Source organism: Zootermopsis nevadensis, unplaced genomic scaffold (genome assembly GCF_977971745.1).
Source record: "Zootermopsis nevadensis isolate Lab colony 2312 unplaced genomic scaffold, Znev_1.0 Znev_ptg000019l, whole genome shotgun sequence".
NCBI classification, from domain to species: domain Eukaryota; kingdom Metazoa; phylum Arthropoda; class Insecta; order Blattodea; family Termopsidae; genus Zootermopsis; species Zootermopsis nevadensis.
The window spans coordinates 6,375,609-6,392,695 of record NW_028259151.1 but is presented as its reverse complement, the minus strand read 5'-3'; the positions used below and the strand labels follow the sequence as shown (position 1 = coordinate 6,392,695).

The 17,087-nt window shown below is 34.1% G+C and overlaps 1 protein-coding gene across 1 annotated transcript; it reads right to left on the bottom strand.

The window, feature by feature from the left end:
* Positions 1-915: 915 nt before the first annotated feature.
* On the bottom strand, positions 916-15,499 carry LOC110834158 (esterase FE4). Its single transcript, XM_022073032.2, has 10 exons — positions 15,191-15,499; positions 13,780-13,914; positions 12,421-12,580; positions 9,827-10,012; positions 8,337-8,527; positions 6,748-6,916; positions 4,157-4,335; positions 2,975-3,122; positions 2,356-2,488; positions 916-1,315 (listed from the first exon to the last, which is right to left on the bottom strand). The coding sequence occupies exons 1-10, from the start codon at positions 15,392-15,394 to the stop codon at positions 1,111-1,113; spliced, it is 1,710 nt and encodes a 569-aa protein (XP_021928724.2). The 5' UTR covers positions 15,395-15,499; the 3' UTR covers positions 916-1,110.
* Positions 15,500-17,087: the final 1,588 nt, after the last annotated feature.

Here is a 17,087-nt window from a genome sequence, read left to right as displayed (position 1 = left end):
AATTTCATATATTTGGGAGTTCAAACCTCAGAAACCAATTTGTGAGCTTCTGAATGAACATGTAATATCTGTATGAATGATATATTGGGAGTTGGAGGTTAGAAATGAATTTAGAAGCTGTCTGATGTTCACTCCTATTTATACTATTCCTATCCTGGTTTTCTCTTTTCCTTTAATACATCTGTAATTAAATTAATTAAAATAACGTAAAGTTATAATAATCCTGTAACTTAGATTTCTGGTACTACCAGACTATGCGCTAACCTGATTTTATAATCTCTTGTGTTTTGAGGATGCTGTGTAGTTTATCAACTTAAATTTCTATAATGTTTAAAGTATTCTTCATACTTGAGTGACATTATACTTATACAGTATAAAAATACAAGAAATAGAAGGTTCAGATTTAGAAACTTTCTCCAAGAGACCATAGATTCTGTTATACTATGTATCCATTATTAGTTTGAAGTCAACTCATTAAAATTTCAGTTTGATTGTTTAATTGTCAACTCCTACACTTATCTGCCTACAGAATATTACCAAATGACTAAATATTTAAATAGTATCATGAAACAAAACAAGCCACCTGACAATCTTGAGTTTTAATTTAATTATTTCATGCAAATATAAGTAATTTACAGTTAGGAGTCATAAAACAACGCAGGCATGAAAAACATCATTACTTAGCCAAAACTGTCTTTTAATGTTTATATTATAGAATTTATAAACTGGCTCAATATAAGGACTGTGTGTGTGATCTCACAGCATTGATGATCTTACAAGTGACGGTGGCTGAGTAAACTTACAGATAAATGAGTGCCAATTTATCCATTTCCTAAATGGTGAATAAAATGTTATTCAATTCACACATGAAGATCATGAACAAAGGCATAACTGTAACTTTTCATCAGTAGTCCATTTAGGAATATCATATGTTTATTAAGCTTTTTAAGTACAGTAAACAAATGTTATGTTTTAAATGAAAAAAATTCTCTTTGTGCCACTATGCCTCTTGCATTTATCTCACTTACCAGAGATGAAAATACAATATTAATACAGTGTATTAGTAAATTTATATGTTGGGGATTAGTGTCTATGATTGGTATAACTTCTTCAACCCTTTTTCTGTGAATTATTGTTTGATGACTGAGGTAATGTGGGCAGTGGAAAGAGACGTTCCCAAACTGCCATACGTTCTTGAAGCAGGCCCTCCTTCATCTTCAGATGTGAGTTAATATCCAGATAGGCAAGTTTTGTAGGAGTTAGTGCTTGCCATATTACGTTGTCAAACAGATCAGACTTCTCAGGAGTTGGCTTTCTGCGAACAGAACATTTGGGAAATAGTCTATAAAATAAACTGCTTTGTATTTACCAATACAAGTCAAGGAGACATTATGATATTAAAGCATGCAATAAATCTATATAAGACTTGAGGTACTCACAGCGGTGAGTATGAAGATATCCGTCTTCTGGGTTATTGCGCTGTGTAGTCTGGTCGATGTCGATGCCTCCGTCATCAGGGCAATGAATATTCATCGCCCTGATGACGGAGGCAGTATGACCTCTGAAACGTTGGTTAACATCGACCAGACTACACAGCGCAATAACCCAGAAGACGGATATCTTCAATAAATCTATAGATAAGATATATTCATGGATCTCAAACTTATAATATTAAAGGTAACCATTCAAATGGAATAACAGAACACATGGCTAGTCATGCTTAACAGTGAGTCCAATCAGATAGTAGACATAAATTCTAAAATACAGTACCTGGAAATGGATGATTTATTCAGAATTCAAGAATGGAAGAAAGCGGTTATGAGAACAAGAATATGAAGAGATATGTTTACATAAATGACACACACAGTAATACAGAGAAACTTTAAGATGGCTGTCTTCTGGGTTGTTGTGCCGTTTAATTTGGTAGAAGTTTATCAATGTTTTAGAGATCCTTGCTGCCTCCATTATCACCTTGATTATCAACTTCTACCAAACAACATGGTGGAGCAACCCAGAAGACAGTAATCTTTCGACTCACCACCATGAAAACATCATATCCTACTGTACAGATAAACTTCATCAAGAAGAACAATATTTGATTTTACAATGCAACACCTCAGTGTGTTACTCTTGAGAAACCATGATATTTGTTTTATCTGTCACTCTCACACACACAGAGCCAGTTAAAACAAATATCAAGCATCTGAGGAGCACTATTTAGCTGGTACACAGGAAATAGCCATCCTTCTTTCACACTTGCATTTGTTTTAGTCTACAAATATCACTGTTTACAAAAGTAAAGATGGTTTTAATTTAGCTTTTCATTTCACTGAATTACAAGACTCAAGATGTTACCCTGTTTGGATGAAGTTTGCCCACATCTTTGTTTGTCTTTCCACAATTTTAGTTTCTGGATCTTCAGGTGTAAAATATGGTACTATTGCAGACATGAAGAATAAGTACATTTGGTCATCGTGATGAACAACTCCTGAAAATAAAATAGAGTTTGATAATTTATAAAGTGACTTTTCAGTTTTAGGGATAACATTTTGAAATATCCAATTTTTACCAAGTTGTGGATCAGTCTGAATAATTTCATTGTCTGGATTAAATGTCCGTCATCAGTAAATAACATTTCTCATGGCTTCTGTGTTCATTGATATGTATAAAAAATTAAATACAAGCTGTAAGACATTAATTATTATAGTCTGTTTCTTTAATATGTTGTGAATAAACATAAGTATGGAATAAATGTTACGTACATAATAACCTATAAATTTGTGTATGAACCTTGAAATATTCTATTACCACAGATTTTATATACTTCTAATGTGCTTTATGCAAAATTATACAGCTGTATTCTGATAATTGTGATAAAATTATGAAGCCCAATCAATCCAAAAAGCTATGTTGTGTTAACATGTCATGCTAGTAGTGGGTGGGTTAATATGAGGGAATATGATTTAAGACATACCATATGGAATACTTGTCTGTGGACGGTATACAGTGCTGTAACGGCCTTGGTATGAGAATCTATAGTAATAGAGGGGTGCACTGCTCAGACGAGATATAAGCTTTGATGCTATGTCTTCAGGAAATCGAATTATTGCATCTGAAAATAACTGACAACACAAATTATATAAGTTTAATTCATTATTCAATAAAATATTTTAATATACTTGCCTGACAATTTGAACATTTGTTCATGATCTTTTTAAAAAAATACATCTGGGAATTTATATATGTTATTTGTCAGTTAAAGTTTTTTTATATCTCACATAACTGTACATTTCTAGTGTTTCAAGTGCAAAATGTATATCTCAGTGATTACGGATGAAGATGGAGAGGGTTTTATTTATTTTGTAACTGCTATTTATTTAATGTGTAAATTGTACTGAGATAAGTATTCGACAAAGAATAGAATGGCAGAAGACAAAATTAATGTTCCTAGATATTAAATCATAAGATGCAATACATTTAGTCCCATAGCCAGTTAACTGTCTAAAGGAGACCAGTTATTGAAATGTAAAGATGTACAAATAAAAGAAGAGTCAGAGTGCAAAATGTATCACAACAGAACCCCGATGATAGGGACAGAAATATTTCCTGAATTTGTAACCGTCTGACATTGCTGATTGCCTGAGAAGATTTTATTGAGTAACAGAAATTGTGAGTAAATGGGAAGCACATTGAAGCATATAGGTTAGTTCAAGATTGTGAGCCTCCAGACTATATATACAATTTCATTCTGAGATGCATTCATCCTATTTGGAGTAAGGCCTCATGAATTATATATAAAAAATACTGATATTTTATATCCTTGTCTGCAATAGGCCATTCTCCTAATACTAATTAAAATTTAATGTGTAAATTCACTTAAAACACTAGTCTTGCAGAAAATAAATAATGCAAATTGTAAAATCCAAGTAAATTGGAAAGTGTTGCAAACCCTTCACATGACAGTACCAAATATTCTATTCTGACTAAACTTTTGTATTGAAAAGGATATGAATAATCAGATAAGTACTGTATAAAATTGTTTTTCTTTTATCAACAGTTCACATATTGTTACCTTATAAGGTTCCAGTGCCTCTTGAAGAATTACTCTAGCATTAATACATCACAGGTTGTTTAGTGTTTTAATAGTTGAACTTACGTCTCCTAAGTCTGAAAGAGATGCATTGGTCAAGGGTTGATCCTTTAAGAAGACTCTTTTGAGTTCTTGACTTATCACCCGAGATCGCTCTGTGTCCCTTTCATATCCAAATGCTATTGGAGCCACGTAATCAAAGTTATTTTCCATATCCTCAGCCCAAGATGAGTTTAGAATGACAGCTGTAACAATAAAAGTAGAATTAATTTGAAACTTTAAACATATATCCTGTAAGTCAATGTTTGTCCTTTGGGTATTTCTGCCATGCAGACTTACAGGTAGGTACCAACATTTTGGAGGAACATGTTGCCACCATATTTAGGGTTGATATCCTGTAACTATAAGCCTCCCTTAGTTTGAATTAAATAGTTCACCTGACACATACATGAGCATGACAAATTTAATGTATTTATTTTATTAATATTTAATTTGTGTTTGCAAGGTACTTCCATGTGTACAGAAATGTTGCAAACAATAATATTGTTTTACATTAAAATCTAATGTAAACATAATCTAGTAGTAAAATTACTTGAAACATTTCTACAGTACTTAACATAATGCATTCACTGATAAAGTTGAATATGACTGTCACTTCCCAGCTGGAGCTGTATGTCTCATGGCCAAGCACTATATGGTTTGCCTTAATTAAGTCAAGTACTGTTTCATAAAAACAATAAAACTGACTTACACATATTATTGCAGTTCCTGCCATGAGCCAGCAAGTAACAGTTGCATTAAACTTTAACAGTAATGCGCTGTATATTTTACACAAGAGATTAGAAACAGTCACAATATTTAATGCACAAATTTATTGAGTGTTCTTTATGCTGTAGCATGAGTGAAGAACTCTTATGGTTCTAACCTCTGTCTTTCAACTTTTTTATCTGGGGTAGGTAACCTGCATGACTGGGTCTTTGTTGGAACACGCTGAGCACACCACATTACTGAAACAATGAACTATATGATGTGGCATGAAGATCATCTTTGGAATGCCAATGTACTGTAAAGAGAACATCTTTCCAATCTAATTAGGTGTTCTTAATGCCTGCAGTTTGCCAAACTGGGGTTGGCAAACTGCAGGCTACATGTGGTGGCCCTTGCAAATTTTATATTGTCCATCACATGATTTTTTAATTAACCAATGCAAGAAGGGTAAACATTTTCTGCTACTGAAGAGACCACTGATTTAAATAAACATGCATTATTTTAGCATATGGGCAAATAATAAAAAAAAAGTATTTTAATGAAACAGAAATGTTATAGATCTTTACCTCTGATGTTAAAATCACATTATACTTTAGGGCACACTGTTCTATTGTTCAAACCAAATGTAATTTAACAAATAATATGAAAATTACTCCAGTATTAATAATTGAAGTCATATAAAATTAATAATGAATTTAAATCAAAACTGTCTGAAAGCTAACAAACATCTTTAAAATAAATTCTTGTTATATAGGGAAATATTGCTGTTATTTGCCAGCTATACTCTGGAAGTTAAAGCTATACAGTTTTGCTTTCTTTGGGCCTGGTCCCCTGTGCTTCCTGTTCGTTGTTATATTACTCAATAATTTTCTGTAACAGAATCAGTCATTAGATATTTGACACATCTATTATATGAGTTTAAAATATACAAAACGATAATTTTGCCTGTTGTTTTGTATGGGTGTGAAACATGGTCTCTCACTCTGAGGTAGGAACATAGATTGCAGGTGTTTGAGAATAGGATGTTCAGGAGGATATTTGGATCTAGGAGAGAAGACAATGGGGCATGGAGAAAACTGCATAGTGATGTGCTTAAAAATTTGTACTCCTCCCCCTATATTGTAATGGTGATTAAATCGAGAAGAATGAGATGGGTGGGGCATGAGGAGCGCATGGATGGGGGGGCAAGAGGTGTGCACTGGGTATTGATTGGGAAGCTTGAGGGAAAGAGACTGCTGGGAAGACCTAAACGTAGATGGGCGAATAATATTACATGGGATCTAAGGGAAATAGGAGTTGAAGGTGAATGGATTTTGTTGGCCCAGTTCAGGGACCAGTGGAGGGCTTTGGTTAATTCTGTGATGAACTCTCGGGTTCTGTAAGCCATTTAGTTAGATAGTTATTATATGAGTACTTTTCCAGTATCAGCTTTAACTTATAGTTTTGCAATTCTCTTGCATTCTTCTAAGTGTTATCAGTAAGTTCCTTATTTTATATTTTTCATTAAGCTGAACAGTTACTCACAGTGAGAGTTACTACCAATTAGACTTCTGACAACATTAGGAAGACATGTTTTCTGATATCAGGTAAATTCTTTTTATCATACAGAGTGACACAGTAGGGATATTATAAAAAAAAGTATGTGGGCCATACAAAACACATTAGAGGACAACAGTCAGAATTAGGCCTCAGGAGGATATGGACTGACTGGGAAGGGTTTTGCCACTTAAAATACAATGATGTCAGAAGAATTTCAAAAGTGAGTGATGCAAGCAATATTAGTTTATACATAATTAGGAAAACGTTGCAAGGCATTATGTAAGAAACAAGTTAACATATTTGTACGTCAGCTTTGGCTGGATCAAAATTAAAGACATTCATGTACTTACGTAGTGCTTTGTATGAAAATTCATCCTTTGTCATTCCAGTGATTAAAGGTACTTGAGCAAATTTACCAGATAGGAAAAGATCTGTTGAATTAGCTTCCAAGAATCTTTCACCACGCGTGACTCGTTCAATTACTGGGAAATATGATGAAATTGGTTCATTGGCCCATTCCTGCAGGCAGAAAATTTGCAATACGACATATAAATTGTATTCATACATGGAAATAAATTGATATTATCTTACTATGTATACAGAAATGAAACAAGGATAAGCAATGTTTGGAATAAACAAAATTTAGCAAGTCAAAAATTAAATAATTCAAAGTAAATTATATCTAAATATCATGTTGTGGTAATAATTTAAAAATGTGTCAAAATCAAACTATTTTTGAACAGGAATAACAACCAGAAATGACGTTCATGATAAAATTAGGAAACTAAATTATTGAACAAAATCTTGCTATTTTTATTTTTCAAAATACTGATGATCAAGATCAGTATAAACAATAACTTTACCATTTGTTTTTATGGGTGTGTTACATGATCTCTTATTTTGAGGAAAGAACATAAGTACTTAAAAATATAGTTCTTAGAAAAATATCTTGCCTTGAGAATTTAGAATATATGTATTGAATTTTGTGACTTACATAAGTAAATATTGTTAAGATGCTGAAGTCCGGAAGGCTATGATAGGTTGGACATTTTGCTACAATGAGGAAGGCACAAAATGCATATAGAAAGTTGGTGGGGAAACATCTTGGAGAATGGCCACTTGGGCAACGGAGGAGGAGTGAGGAGGGGACCTTTAAGATAAATCAGAAAGTGGATGGAACTGACTTAAGATTGTGTTTTATGGCAAGCTGCTGAACCTTCAAGACTGTATGACCAGTGTGTTAGTTAACTAGACAATATCAAAATTAAATGTGTCTTTAACCTGTACTAACCATGTGTCAGTGTTTACACATGAACAAAGTGGTCATATATCACAGTGGCATACCACTGAACTATTAAATACCATAGTTAAATTCCATCAGGCAGCTCCTTGGTTCAGCAGTTTAAATGCTCTTATACTCATACAATAAAGGTTAAGAAACAAGCTTTTAGTCTTCTTTACTCATTTCAGTGGCAAAAGTAATTTTAAAGCAACATCATATTTCTGTTCACATAGCTCTCTATTTGTTTTATACTAGTAACTTATGAAGTATCTGAACAATTTTTATGCCACTGCAGACAGCCCCTAACTAGTTCAACTTCTTAAGATTCTTGCGTCCAGGGATGTATGTGTCAGATTATATCAGGGGTATGTGTAACTATGTAATTAAAATAAATAATATACAAACAAATGCCACTTAATTTGTTGAAACCAGCTAGTTAATTTGACGAAGATGGAAAATTATATCAAAAGCTGGCCACTTTACTATCAAAGAAAGAGCTCCAGGGTCGGTTGGATATGATGCTCTAATGACCACAGTTGGTTTGTGTATGAAACCAAAGAGACAAGAACATTATTCCTTTTGGGAATTGGCCCCCAGTTGTGCATCCTGTAGCCTAGTCACTTGTGTGTATAAAAGAATATTTTTAACTGTACTTACAGTTAATCCAAACAAGGAACTAGCTATTTCCTGAGCATCTTTCTTCAAGAGGCAATCCTTAATGTGTTGTGAAGTATCTGTTGGACAATTTAGCAGAGCAGCTTGTCTGCTTGCAAGTGGGAAAGGATTAAATTCTGATATTTGCTTTGGAAATGAAGAGCCACTCATAGCTATGCCTTGATGGAACAGACCTAGATGAAGAGAAACACTTTCAATTATTCCTAATAGCAATACAGATTGACATATTCATTGCAATTCATTTTCCAGAAGATCTTTGACCATTGTTAAGGATTGTCTATCCTTTTGGCAATCAAAATCACCAACTTTGGTTGCCTGCAGTGTGAAGGCCCTCTCCACACAGTGAGATATCTTCCTACATGCATATTTCTGGCATTATGACATTTCTAGATTTGTACAGCTAAGAATACTGAAATATTTTTTTATTTTTATATAAATGTATGTCATTTCCTTTTAGAACCCAGGGGACAGTTAAGGCATCTTGAATATTTTGATAACATCCAGATATCTGGAAAATTATGAAAGTTAATTTCACATATCATTAAATTTAAATCTTCTCTTTACTCGGATCACTAGTAAGTCCGAATTATCTCTATCACTCCTTCCAGCTTCTCATTTTGAAACACCAGTGAACTAAGAATTAATTTTAATTGTTTCTGTTATCATAGTCTGTTGAATTTGTTGCAACTCCATATTTGCCAGATAGACTTAACAATTTAGCCCTTGTTTGAAAATATTGTTTTTATTTCAATTCTTAGTTTCCAATTTAATTATTTCAAGAGCTGTCTGTTCAATCATTTTCCCAAGAATTGTTAGATATTTCAGAAAACGTTCAGAATACTATGAATTATGTAGAACATCCCAATGTAAACCTAATTACAAGGAAATAAAGGTAAATTAGCATACAGGTGAAATTCCAGAATACAAACAATATACTTCATGTACTAAAAGGTATTAGAGGTATTGAATGAAATCTATATATATAATAGGATACTGTTCATGACTGTGTGTGTTTCATGCATTAATGACCAAGTTCTTAGATGGCAGAATGTTCTATTTTACAAGTGCTAATACCACTAGGCAGCATTTAGGTCATGACGGTATGAAAGATATTAAGAAAAATTATAATGGATGATGGTATGAAATCAATCATTTCCTGCTGAATTTCTATGAGCCTCTTGCACTAGTAAATTTATAATGGAGAAAATTCATTGTAAACCTTGGAATTTTTTGAAACAATGCCATGTTTAAAGTTCTGCTCTTTAAAATATAAAACGGCTTTTATTCTTCACATGCAGATAACCTTAAACATTAAAATAAATAGATATTAAAGCACACTTATTATAATAAAATTCCTTTAGACTGTAGCCAGTCTCTTTCCTTACCACATTATGGCAGCTGAATATTTCATAAAATAATAAAACAGTTATTCATAAAGTAATTGCAAATATGGATATATGATTATTAACAACCTTCTGACATGGGTGACACCATATGCAACATAACACTGATAGAGCCAGCACTGTAGCCTGCAATAGTGACGCTTTCAGGATTGCCACCGAATGCTGCAATATTCTGTTTCACCCAGAGTAGTGTTGCCACTTGGTCTTTCATTCCATAGTTACCAGGAAGTACGTCATCTCCAGTGCTTAAAAATCCTGTAAATAAAAACATCAACAAGATGTTTACTATCTGGACCTACCCTCCAGTAAATTCTTTCTTCTGACTATACTGATCTGCCAAAGTTGTGCATTAAAAATACACAACTTATTAACTATTTTTCACAAAGGTTTGCTAATATGGACTGCAATTATTTGAAAGATGTCTGACATACTTCAAGAGTGCATATCATAGCCATAATATGTGGTAACAATTGTATAAAGTGCAATGCACAGCCACGCTAGTTTATTCTTCCATTCTTAGTTTTTGTATGCAGTCTAATTTATTAATCTACACCCCTTGCTACAACATTGATATGCTCTTGAAAGGTGTAGTTAAAACACAACATTTTGTCAGACTGACACCTTAACATAATCTAGAATCATAAAGAAAGTGTAAAATTTTGTTGCAGTTTCCTAAATTCAAGACTTTCATAATTACATTACTACCATTTTCTAGTTAATAAATTTCATAAACCCCCCTATTCCCTTTTCGCTGTTGTTAAATATCTGTACAAAATTCCAGGTTTGTATTTTAGATACAAAATTCTGAAACACCGTATAAGTCACCACAAAAAAGAAACTCTGGGAAGAATTTATAATAACTATTGTCCTTCTGGTAATACCTACGAGAACCATAAATAAATAATTGTACGATTTATTGATCTATTTATGCATAATTGTCATTATTATAGAATTAAATTACATTAAATATCTTGATATAATCTCAAAATATCACACCATAACTATATTTGTAACTGTTAAAATATAGAAAATATGACACAAAATTTGTAGGTACATATATGATATACCTTCGTACAAATTTTCCAGTGGCTCATAAGATATCACCAACAAACTGAATGTTAAATACATTTTTATTTTAAATTATATGAAAATAATTACTATAAACATTTCTCATAAAAAATTTCATTATATTAAATGGTGCTAGTGTCACTCGAACCTTAAAATTTTCTAAGTCATTCTTGGTATTATTGATGGTAGAAAATTAAAAAGTATAGAGGTGGAGTGTCCTAACATGACTTTGATATCCACACAAAGTTATATGAACATTTATTAATTGGCTCAAAATTTACTAGAGGAAGACAGACACACAAGCAGAAGCACACAGGGAGATGATGACACAAAATCTCCCTCTTTTCTAGCATGGCAAGAAAGACAGGATTAACTTATGGATCAGTGGAATATAATGAAGATGTATATTATGTTTTCTATGAACAATAAATGGTGCCTATGAAGTGCAAGTGGCTAGTGATAGGGAAGGAACTGGTGGTTTCTGTTCTTTTACTTGGTATATTTTTAGTGTTTAAGTAAAAGAACTGAAGAAACTATATAAATACTTTATCAAGGCAAATGATTCAAACCTAAAAAAATGTGAATCCGTTTCCTCTTGTATATGAAGCAAGAGTGACACAAAAATTCTTGTAATTTACTGTGCTGACAACTATGGGCGAAACATGTAATTGTACTCACTGTTGTTTGTTTTCCTTGTAACACTGACTGATTTATCATCAATAATAATGATATTGATTAATTTTCATTTATATGTATGTTTATTTTAAATCAATAAAATCTGTGTTTCAACATCAAATGTTTATCATTAGCACATATTTTTTTAAAAAAATAAATGCATATTCTCAAGTGTGTATATTCTTATTTTAAGTGCCTGAAATGGCAGTTTTAGTGTTTAAACATCTGATATCTAGTCATGGCTTACATATGATTAAGATAACTGTTTCACAATACACAGCTATTATTAACCTTCCCCCAATGTTAAAAACGGGTCCGCAGTGGCCGCGCGGTATGAGGCGTGAGCCTTCTGCCGCTTGGTCGCTGGGACCATGGGTTCGAATCCCACTCAAGCCATGGATGTTTGTCCACGTTTTTCTGTGTTGTGCTGTCCTGTGTACAGGTAGAGGCTTTACGACGGGCCTATCCCTCGTCCAAGGAGTCCTACCAAATGTCTGTAGATCAAGCCAACGAAAAGTTGGGATCTGCAGTGCTCAGGCACTTGAAGAACGGGTCTTCCCCAGTATCCCAGTGATGTTAAAACTGACTGGCAGCCTCATAGCACAGATATGTAAATACCCTATTCTTATACAATAAAGATCAATGCCCACTATTTCTTGCGATATTGTGTATTATAGAGTAAAACTTTATGAGGAAAATTATGTCATACTTCTTGACTAAATCTTACCCACCAGTGGTAATTTTTCAAATTTCTGAAAGTAGATTTCACTTGGTTCATTAAGGAATAAAAAAATAAGAAGTATGCTTCATTGGTAAAGTTGTAGACTACTTAAAGCATCTATTTAAACTATGCTGGTAGATGTATGTAACTTCCAGTGCAGTCTTGAAGTTGTTAATGAGTCAATTATTTCTTCACTCACCTAAAGCTCCCAGTCTGTAATTAGTTATCACAAGAACAATATCGTGATCCATGATGTATTGTGGCCCAAACAACTTGCTATGTCCAGTTTGCCCATAAAATCCACCAGGGTGAAAGTACACCATAACTGCTCTGTTGGGATTATGATGTCCTGCAGGTAACTAAAAGAAATTAATCTGTTATGATGCACAGTTTGCCGATAATACAAATCAAATTAACCCATTCATTTTAAACTTACTTTTTTCTTTTCCTGAAATTAAATTTTCAATGATATTTAGGTGACTGGTATTCTCAAATATAAAATAATTAATTTTTAATGAAACACTTGTTCCATTTCATAGATTCCTCAGATTTATAATTTAGAGAATGAATTTGTCTTGCACCTATGGCAAATATTAGAAGTTCCTGTATAGATGCTTGAAAGTGATTACTATTGTCAGTTAAAATTTTCTCTTCAATATTGAATTTAGAATGACAAACACAACGTTAGAAATTTTTATATGCTATGTTTGAGACATCTTAAAACAAACATTATTACCTTTTACAATTTTGCTAACATAAGCAATGCCAGACTCAAAACTGGATAGACAATTGCTTTGGTTCCCCTAACCAAATATATTTATATTCCTTGTTTCAACATGAAAGAGTGCCATACAGCAGTACCTTTTAAACTGTTTATAATGTACAAAATGAGCTGGGATAACTCAGTATAGTGACTAGCTATGGGCTGGACGACTGGGATTTCATCCCCAACAGGGGCAGAAGATTTTTCCTCTAGCCTCTGTGTCCAGACTGGCTCGGCGACCCACCCAGCCTCCTATCAGTGTCCTTTCTCAAGAGTAAAGCACAGCTGGGATGTGATGCTGACCACTCACCCCTATCTAGTGCCGAGATCATGAATGAGTAGCACTACCTGCTCTCCCCCCAAGTGACCTATATGGCATGTAGCGATTCTGCTTTATTTTACTCTATGATATAGTAAAACGAATACAGTAAATATGAAACTTTAATATATACTTTGAAGATATTTATCACAATCACAGGCAGCCTCAGCTTGCCAGGTTCCAAATCAGATAAATAAGGCACAAGCCACCAATCATCATAGAAGAAGTTGTTTCTTTACCAATTTATTTGGATTGAACATTAGCTCATTCCCTTTCTTTTTAAGAAAATAAATTTCATCTATGTACGATTTGGAAGCAGCTGGTGAGTTCCCAGAGTTAAGACTTGAGATGAGACATGGATTTCCACCCACATTTAAGACTACCACAATTCATAACACACACGTGCATGTGACAGTTACATTACATTCATTCTCATCTATGAAGAAACAGAAATGTTTCTAATAAGAAATACATACCTTTGTTGTGAATACATTCAGAAATAAACAGTCTTCAGATGTTGGAACAAAATAGGTGCTTTCTGGCTGAGGACATGAAGCGCCATCTTCAGTTGCATTACGAATTCCCTGCCAAGACTCTAATGGTACTGGAGGCTAGCAAAATAAAGAAAATAAAATAAACTTGTAATGTTCCAAGCTAGAGAAACTTGAGAGAACACATCATTCACAGACTGACTGATAAAATTCAATCTCATTTACTCACTATGCAAATTGGTTAATTTAATTACCTTTATATACCAGCACTTGTGGTAGAATTTTACACTTTACATTATGTCTTACTGCAGACATACTGTTTCTCATATTAAAAATTCTGTTTTGCCACACTGAGAGTGTAACAGGCAAAAGATAAATTGGGACTGCTTCAAGTTCATATTCCATCTCAAATTATGCATCATGATTATGACATCATGGAATCAATGAAATTATATTATATATTATAATATAATGGTAGGACAATGGAAGAGTACATCATCGAGTTATGGATTCCAAGAAAGCCTACAATTTTGTTAAGAAGTATTATAGAACACTGTAATAATATTAATAATGAATATTATCCATCCATACAGCTCACTTTAACCTGGTGTCTTATCACTACATTTTTCACTTGCTGTAAACCATTTTTGGGTGGTATATAAGGGCAATTACTGAACTGTGTGACATCTATATAGTTTAAATGTATAAAACAAATACTTATATATTAACATTAATCTATAGTTAAAAAGTTAGCATTTTCATCTTTAAATAACTATTATGTTCCTTCGATAAAATACATTTAATTATGAGAATATCAATTGATGGGAAGGAAATCCAGAACACTTACGTTACCTGTGGACTTGACTGTTGTAATGAAATTCCTCTAGAAAAATTATAGACTAGTATTTTATTAAAATAGTTTACAATCTCTTCCTGCCGTATACTTACAAATACAATATTCATAATCACGTTGTTGTTTCTCATTTGAAGTTGAATAACAAAAAAACAGAGGGCATACAAAATTGCATGTTCAATGCATTCACTGATAAAGTTGAAAGTTAAAAGCCAGAAGAGTAAGATGGTTGGGACACCTCTTCAGGGCTAACGAAAACCATCCCTGTAGAATGTTAACTTTTGCTACATTGCATGGCATTAGAAGAGTAGGAGGACCTCCAAAAAGATGGCTAGAGGGTGTGGAAGATGACCTTAGAAGCAGTGGAGTAGGCCTTTGGAAAGGAATGGCCGAGGATAGTGAGAAGTGGAGGAGCATCATTGGGGCGGTCAGAAGAAGAAGAAGAATAGCAGTTTCTGCCGGGAGCTGGGTGACAACAGATGCGTTCAACTTTGTCAGAGAACGCACTGCACATGACACGTTTCAGTTTGCTGTCGATCTTACCTGAAATCTTCGATTTCCAACCGGTGGCTCAGCGAAACGAACACCTCGGAAGGAATAAATGGATCTCCCAAGGCGCGACTTTATAACACTTCCTCTCAGAGCCCCTTGGACAGTCGTTACGACAGGCGACGTGTCAACCCGCCGCGAAGCATTAGTTTTCAGTGCCAAAACTCCCAGGAGACAGAATACCGCCTTCAGATACATGTCGCTGTCTGAGCATACGTAGGGTTTCTTTCTTATATATATACGCAGATCGAGAGTGGGCAGCACAGACAGCGAGACAGGTTTACTCACCCGCCCGCCACTACTACACATTCCAAAAACTTCTGTGTGAAAACGCTGGTATGGCAAGTCGAGCGTCTGTGCTGTACAACTGAAGCGAAAGCTGATGTTACACGGAAACGGTAGTAGAGAGGTCAAGACCACTTGTTTCCCCACCACATTTGCACGCAAAAGGGAGCTATGCACGATGTTCTGTTGTTAGTGACCGTTGTGAAAAACTCACAAAGCTGTCCCTGCACTTGCCATTAAGACGACTGTGGTACAGTAGCATGCATACTTCAATTCGTCGCTAGTTTGAGATAAGTGGTCAGGTGGCCGCATGGTCCCCAGGGCCGGTTGGGACGCTGTGGGAAACAAAAAAAATCCCTGCGTCTGTCGGGAATCAAATGTCGCTCATCCAGCCCGTAGCCTCAGTATCGTTTGCATTGTTGATGCTCTCTGAATGCTGCGAAAGTCAGGTGGAAGAGGGCATTATCACATTTTAAAATTAGCATCAAAAGCGTACATTTTTTTATACGTGACGAGTCTGTAGTATACGCAGGCAATGCGCTTGTATGGCTCTGTTAGTTGCTGGCCGTTCTCTCAAAACCATTTAACTGGTTTTGAGAAAACGGCCAGCAACTAACAGAGTAAATTAAATCTACTATAAAAATTTGTGATTCCTCGTTGTCTTCAAGAAATGACGTCATCAATAATATCAACAGATATTTGTTTACTCGGCATTGTTGTGTTCCACAATAATGCCGAGTAAATAAATAACGCTTCACAACAGTGAGATCACAAACTACCAAGCCAGACGCATTATCACTGCTCCAGAAGCAGCACATCGCCTCTGAACAGCGACATAAAACTATTTAAGAAATTAAGAAAAGTGAAAGAAGATGTTACCAACACCAACAAGGTTATCTGATACTAATAATAATATTCATTCAAGTCATACTGCCCATTCAAAGGTTAAAACACTTGAATAAGACACTAAACTAACCCCCCGAAGGGGGCTAGTTTAGTGTCTTCCTTAAGATTTTAAGACGCAACCAACCCCCACTCATGTGTGCCTGAAAAAACAAAGGGATTGCGCAAAACTAATTTTTGCAGTATCGAAAAAAAATTCTTCTGAACTCCCAGGACATTTGTTTTTGTGCCTAGGAGGAAACCGTGTAAATAAGGATTAAAATATATACAACTTTTATTTTTAAATATGCATAATTAACGACACTCTAAGACAATTATTTGTATTGCTTGATAGTGCTTATGTGTGACATAAAAGTATTAATTTCTCACAAATTTTTCTAGTGTAGTTACACATTTAAACAGTAATTTATTGTGATGGTTTGAGTGTGCTTTGTACAAAAGATAGTAGAAGTTAATTAGGTTCATTCCAGATTGAAATATGAATATTACGACGTTTTAGACGTTTCTTTATACACAACTACGTTTTAAGTACAGAATAACATTACATAGATGTGGCATTGCGTAAAGAGTTTGCATTAAAGCATACATTATAATGTCGTTACGTTCTGAACTTATATTGAAGATTACTAATGCAGTAAAATAAATGTGACTTTTCGATTATTCAAGTTAAATATATTAGGTACAGACAAGAGATTTCTAACAG

Bases quoted from the DNA above. Each gene is read 5' to 3' on its own strand.
- LOC110834158 (XM_022073032.2), bottom strand. From the start codon at position 15,394: ATGTATCTGAAGGCGGTATTCTGTCTCCTGGGAGTTTTGGCACTGAAA. The intron at 13,915-15,190 runs GTAAGATCGACA...TTATTTTGCTAG, and splicing joins TTGGAAATCGAAGATTTCAG to CCTCCAGTACCATTAGAGTC. The intron at 2,489-2,974 runs GTATGTCTTAAA...TTTTATTTTCAG, and splicing joins ACAGACAAGTATTCCATATG to GAGTTGTTCATCACGATGAC.